Below are 6726 nucleotides of genomic sequence, written 5' to 3'. Positions count from 1 at the left end.
TGCTCAGGAGGCCCGCTGGGGGGAGGGGTGCGCCTGGCGGCCTTACTGCCGTTCCCCTCCCTCACCTCCCTCATTACCCCCTCCCCACTGCTTACCCATTCTGATTCCTTTGCTAAACCTTTAATCTCCTATCTCTGCCTGTCTGACTCCAGCACTCAGCTTTTCTCTCACTCCCCCAGCTTCTGCCGAGTTCTTTTTAGGCTCATCTGTTTGTCTGTCCTTCTGTTTCTAGGGCTTTGTCTAGGTACGTCTCCTTTCCTCTTACCTCCCCTGGGTTGCATGGGTTTCTAAGTCAGCTTCTCTAAATTACTGGACAGAGCTGAAAGTGGAGATTGTGTGGGAAGAAGGCAAAGGTGGGGGAATTGCCCATGCCCCACCCTGTTTCCACCCTCCTCCATCCCTGACAATGTAGACACCCTCCCCCCAGCAATTTCTGGGTCTCATCACATGGGGAGTGGTCCTGCCTTATCTACTCACAAAAGATCCTGAGCTGTTTCTAACCCTAGAGAACCTAGGTCCTCCTAAGCTTGTTGAAGCAGCCTGGTACAACAGGAAAGGGACCAGCTTTGCTCCCAAACAAAGCACTTTGCCCCAGCAGTAACTCCGATGTGTCCTGACCTCCATGAAGGGCATGGGGCATGGAGACAGCCAGGCTATAAGTGCAGGAGAGCGGTGTAGACAGAGGCTCCTGGGTTGCAGGGTCTCAGGGCAAGGCCTGTGACAGTGCAGTTCTCTCTGCAGTTGTCTAGCACCTTGCTCAGCTGCTTTCCGTGTGTTCCAGCATGTGGTTGGCCTGGCTCTCCCAGGTGGCTCCCCGTGCACCAGGCACTGCAGAGGAAAAGCGCCGTTCAGGGGACAGTTGTGGAAAACAGTTGAGGAGGCAGGAGCTGGAGGGGCAGTGACCAGAGGAGAGGGGAAGTTGGTGGGAATGAGGCCAAAGCAAATTGGAATTGCATCAGATGGGCTTTTTGTGTGGGGAGGAAGGACAGACAGCAGTAGGAAAGGCACTAAAGTCCAGGCTTCAATATATCATGCAACAGTGGGGAGTAGGGACCCCAGGGGGGGCAAAGCCTTGCTCCTGGGTTGAGGTTCCAGCCCCTTCTCTGTTGCTTCCAGGGCGAACGTTGCGCTGCAAGGCTTTCTACAGTGTCAACGGCTCTGTGTACTGTGAGGAAGACTATCTGGTAAGCAAGGGGTCCCTGGACCTGCAGTGGGCTTCTCTATTGGGACCCCATTTTTCTTCCTCTTTTTTTATTTTTTATTTTTTTTAGTTTAATGTTTATTTATTTAGTTCTTACATGAAAGAGAGACAGGAGGCACTCCCATAGGGTCTTTTTTTTTTTTTTTTTGGAGAGATTTTCACTGTAGGGCGCGTGCGCTCGCCAGACAGAGACATAGAGACAGAAAGCGAGAAATCACCCCCCAGGGGGGATGGTCACGCCGCAATCCCTTCTCCTCCATTCTCCTCTCGGGATCTTGGGCACGCACGCACACGTGCCCGGCGTGAGTTCTAAGCCACCGGGTCCGGGACACGAACCGCGGTCGACTACGTGGGAGTCCAGCAACATAGCCATTACGCTAACTGCTGGTTCCCTCCCATAGGGTCTTTATGCTGTGACCCACCCTGTCTCAGCTGGCCCAGGTCAGACACCTGTGTGTGCCCAGTTTGCCCAGGGAGTTCCTGGTGTGTGAACCCAGGACCTTTCCCACATGCGTTCAGTAGTGTTATTGGTGTGCCACCACCTGGCTCTGGGACCACCTTCTCAGTGGCCCATCGGCGTCCCACCCATCATTGTTCGCGTGGTAACATCTTCCCTTTGTCTTTCCTTCTTCCCTAGTTTTCAGGGTTTCAGGAGGCAGCTGAGAAATGCTGTGTCTGTGGTCACTTGATTTTGGAGAAGGTAAGGGGGTGGGATCGGGCTAAGCAGGTTACTGAGAAGGTGGGGGAGGAAGACTCACCGGATGAGTCTCTGTCCTCCTATTCCCCCAGAGCAGCTGTCCACAGCAGCTTCCCTGGGCAGGATCAAGTCTGGCTCCTAATCCTGCCATCTCAGGCTTCTGTGTCTGGCCCCTCTCATTCTGCAGCCACAGCCAGGCCTTCCAGCCTGAGCTAGGAGCATGGAGTTCTGGGTCTTAATCCCTTTTCTGCTACTGGGAGGGATCTGTTAGAACTCAGTTTTCTTTTCTATTAACAGGAGGCATTTCCAGCTTTGGCAACCTAGCAGATCCCCTGGGAAGAACTAAGAAAAAAATAGAGTGCTAGGGTCCTGTCACCAGAGATAGTGATCATAAATTGGAGGAATCCAGGCCTTGGTATTTTCTTTTTCATTTTAATTAATTAATTCATTCATTCAATCATTTTTAATTTGACCAGAGAGAGACACAGAGAGAGAGGGAAAGTGAGAAAGGAAGCCATCAGGTCCAGGACTCGAACTGTGGTCAGCCATGTAGGCATGTCCAGCACCTTAACCACTATGCCACCTGCTGGTCCTCCACAATGACCTAATTTTAAATATATTTTTGAGAGTTTACCCTGCCGGAGGTGGGGAAGGAGACACAAAAAAAGGCAAGAAACAGTCCCCCAGAGGGGATGGCCACACCACAATCCCTTCTCCTCCATTCTCCTCTCGGGATCTTGGGCACGCATGCACACGTGCCCAGTGTGAGTTTAAGCCACCGGATCTGGAGCTCAAACCACGGTTGACTACATGGGAATCCAGCGACATAGCCATTATACCAATTGCTGGTCCCTCCCACCTTTTATTTTAAGAATTATTTATTTTGGAGCTGGCAGGTAGCATGGTGGTTAAAGGTCTGGACTCCCACATGGTTGACTGTGGTTCAAGTCCCGGGCCTAGTGACTTGCTTTCTCACTTCCCCCACCTCCTCTCTCTAATTAAATAATAAGAATAGGGGCTGACAGATATGGTCAAATAAAAAAAAATAGTAACAACAAATGGAATTAAATAAATTAATTAATTTTAAAAAATAATATGAATAATAATAAAGTTAAATAGAAACTCATTAAAAAAATTATTATTTAATTTTATTTATAATTGTTATTATTCAATTTGATCTGAGAAAGACACAGAGAGAGAAGAAGAGTCAGAAAGCAAGTTGCCACAGCTGGTACTTGAATCATGGTCGGCCTTGTGGGAGTCCAGCACCTTAACCACCACACCACCTGCCAGCCCCCAGGCCTTGGTATTCTTAGAAAACTCACTATGTGATCCTGCTTGTGCAGCTAGCGTCATAATGCTATCAAACCTTTCTCAGCATTTCTGCCTCCACTCCCTTGGTCTCCTCCAATTACATAGCATTGTTTCAGAGGACAGCAGGGGTTTGGGAGCAGCAAGGGGCATGGGGTTATCTGGAGAACCAGGGCTGGGGGGGACTGATTCTCCTCCCATCCCGTGAGCCAGATCCTACAGGCCATGGGGAAGTCCTATCACCCAGGCTGCTTCCGGTGCATCGTGTGCAACAAGTGCCTGGACGGCATCCCCTTCACAGTGGACTTCTCCAACCAGGTGTACTGCGTCACCGACTACCACAAGTGAGTCCGGCCCCTGGGTGCGGCGGGGACTGGGCCAGGACTCCCCAACCCAGCTCATCTCCACCCTCTCTCTCTCTCAGAAACTATGCCCCCAAGTGTGCGGCCTGCGGCCAACCCATCCTCCCCTCAGAGGTCAGTATGTCTGGGTTCTCCTGCTGGGCAGCCAGAGCTGCTGCCTCTGGGGAGGGCATGGGGACCTCAGCCTGGCCTCCGCGGGAAGCAGTGGTGCTGAGGAATGTGCTCTGCAAAGATTCCCGTGTGACTCTGCTCTTGGGGTCAGCACCCTGACCCTAGCATCCGGGCCTGGACATGTTTGACAGCCTCCCTGGACTGAGGCTCCCATCTCTTCCATCCTAGTCCAGGAGACTTTCTTTAAGGTCAAGGTCACTAGATACTAGATAAGAGGGCTGGAAAAGGTGGGGTAAATCCTCAAGGCAGGTAGGAAGGGGTCAGAAATAAATTATGTAAGCCGATGTGCTGAGCCCATGGCTCAGAGCAGAAGCCAAAAACTGACAAGGCGCCAGACCCTGGTGGAGCCTCGTCCTCCAGCCTACTTTATGGAAGCTGCCTGCCCCTTGCCCTCCCCTGTTTCCCCACAGCTGAGAGGTAGGTAGAGCTAGGCAAGGCCCTTACAGAGGGGGCGTGCCCTTGGGGGCAGTGCCAAGCAAGGGACAGGTAAGGTGGGGTTTGTGAAGGATCTCAAAAGCAAGGCCCTGAGGGTCTTTGTATGGTCTTCCCATTGGGGTGGTGGAGTGGTTGGGAGCCTTTGAGTTGGGGACATTGTTTGCTCCTCTCATCCCCGTGGGTGTGCACGTTTCAGGGCTGTGAGGACATCGTGAGGGTGATATCCATGGACCGAGATTACCACTTTGAGTGCTACCACTGTGAGGTGAGTGTTGGCTGCTGGACGGGTTAAGAGTTGGGGAAGGGAGGAGTCAAGTCCCAGAACAACCAGCTGTCTGGGAGGCAGGGCATGGAAAACCAGGAAGGTGTTGTGACCCAGCTCGCTTCTCTGGTCCTGGTCATTCAGTACTCAGTCAGAATCTGGCCTCCCAAGAGTCATGACGGAGAGATAGGGACTCCTGGTAACTGCTGGAAATGGGGGGCTTGTCTCATTATTTCTGCTGCAGCAGCGACACCTGGTGTCCAGCTGAGGTATTGCCTCAAGCTTTCCTCCACCCCTCCCTCCCCTCCCCCTTTCTTCCAGTCATTAGGAGTCTGGCGTTGAGCAGGGCAGACTCCCATAATGTCCTCAGTGTCCAGGGTGCTTGGCCTGAGGTGAACTAGGTGGCTTCTTCCCTAGGACTGCCGGATGCAGCTGAGTGACGAGGAAGGCTGCTGCTGTTTCCCACTGGATGGGCACTTGCTCTGCCATGGCTGTCACATGCAGCGGCTCAGTGCTCGACAGCCCCCTGCCAACTACATCTGAGCTGTAGCCACCACTGCTGCCATCACCACTGTCGAAAACCTCTGGCCAGTGGGCCCCTCTGAGGCCAGCCGAGGCAAGGAGTGCACTCTGCGGCTGACTGAAGAGTCCTTGGGAGGCCCCCAAGAGCCAGAGACCCAAAGATCATAACATTCCAAATGGATTGTGGAGGAGGAGCTTCTCGTTGCCAGGGCCGGTGACATGTGGCCTGTGCCGCAGATCTGCTCAGGCATACACAGGCGGCGTCTAGAACTTTCTGGTCTGATTCTGGTCTCTGTCTCCACCACATGTTTGTGGATAGGTCAAGCAATGTCCTGGCTCTGGATTGCAGGAGAGGAGTAGCAGGAACTCCTCATTCTTGTACCTCACACATGGCGTCGGAGGTGGGGTCTGCCAAGCGCTCACCACAGTATCTTATCCCTGGATCAAGGGGTGGAAAACCTGGACTTTACTAATGAGTTAGCTCCTGCTCTTCTTGCTGAGAATGGGGACCAGCTCTGGGTGGGCCTGGTGCCCGTGTTGCCTGTTTCTCAGGGACTCACATGGGCCTGGGGAGGCTACGTGGGTGCCTGTACTTCTTTTGTCATGCCTAACGCATGACAAAGAAGAACAGGACACCTAATAGGTATAAAAACACTCAAAAAGGACTTGTGCTTTTGGCAAATTGACCATTAAAAGAATCGAACTTTAAGCGAACAAGTGTTCCATTCTCAGCTGGGGGAGGTATGAGCAGGTCGTTGTGAGTATGGGACTTGCTGGGTGAGATGTCTAGGAAGCTTTAGGCTAGAACTGCTCCCAGGATCAGGTGTACTGAGCACTACAGCATATGGTATATGTGCACGCGGGTGCACACACACATGCATGCACACTCGTTCTCTTCTCAGGTTACTCTCACACTTGGCTCCTTAGCAGTAGCTCACCACCACAGACTTGTCAGTGCTCAGAGGGATCCCGGATTACACCCAGTGGAACCCCAAGTCTCTGGGGTTTGAGGGGGTGCTGAAGGGAGGAAAAATCCATTTATTGGGTTCTAATCAGTTTGGAAGTAGTTCACTTAAAGCTAGAGCTCTTTCTATCTTTTTTTATTTACCAGAAGGCGTGTGCACTCACTGGAGAGAGAGAAAGCACCATTGTGGGTGGTCACACTGCAGCCCCTTCTCCTTCATTTCTCCCTCTAGGGATTTGGGGCACACATGGACACACTCCTGGCAAGTTTTCAAGCACCGGTTCTGAGACTTGAACTGCACAGTTGGCCATCTGAGATCCAGCACCTAAAGCACCACGCCATTGGCTGGCCCAAAGCCAGAGCTCTTAAAACCAATTCACGGAAAACTTGTTTGCTTAAAAGTTCACTTCACTTAATGACCCATTTACCAAAAGCTGAATTTCTTTTGGGGTGTTTTTTATATCCGTTTAGATGTCCTTTTTGGTCATACTTGAGGTATTTCAAGGATTCATATCTATTCATCCAAGAGTACTTCAGAGTTATTATCAGCAACATAAATTTATCAGATTTGCAGCACTTTGTAAGTGATGAGATTGCTTCCTACCTTTATGGATGTCTTTTTCTATGTTATCTACTTTTCAAATACTTTTTTAAAAGTTTGAAGTTTCTAGCAATAAATACAATTGGTACAGACATTGTGTATCTTTTTTTGTTCCTTAATCCAATATTCCTTTACAGGTTAGATGCCTTGGAAAGACATAATGGGGTTCGCTATAATTTTGATGCTTTGGTCTAACCTCT

The 6726-nt window shown here is 51.0% G+C and overlaps 1 protein-coding gene across 1 annotated transcript in view; it reads left to right on the top strand.

Moving 5' to 3' along the window:
• AJUBA (ajuba LIM protein) overlaps positions 1 to 6620 on the top strand; it is a gene marked incomplete in the record, with an annotated part of 14233 nt that extends 7613 nt beyond the window's left edge. Inside the window, 6 exon segments of the mRNA XM_014586280.1 lie at positions 1117 to 1184; positions 1839 to 1901; positions 3423 to 3553; positions 3634 to 3685; positions 4374 to 4442; positions 4857 to 6620. Of these exon segments, the coding sequence (XP_014441766.1) occupies positions 1117 to 1184; positions 1839 to 1901; positions 3423 to 3553; positions 3634 to 3685; positions 4374 to 4442; positions 4857 to 4982 (509 nt within the window).
• Between the last annotated feature and the right edge of the window lie 106 nt (positions 6621 to 6726).

This window comes from Tupaia chinensis, unplaced genomic scaffold (genome assembly GCF_000334495.1).
Source record: "Tupaia chinensis unplaced genomic scaffold, TupChi_1.0 Scaffold000126_2, whole genome shotgun sequence".
Taxonomy (NCBI): Eukaryota; Metazoa; Chordata; class Mammalia; order Scandentia; family Tupaiidae; genus Tupaia; species Tupaia belangeri.
This window is presented reverse-complemented; position numbering and strand designations above follow the sequence as displayed.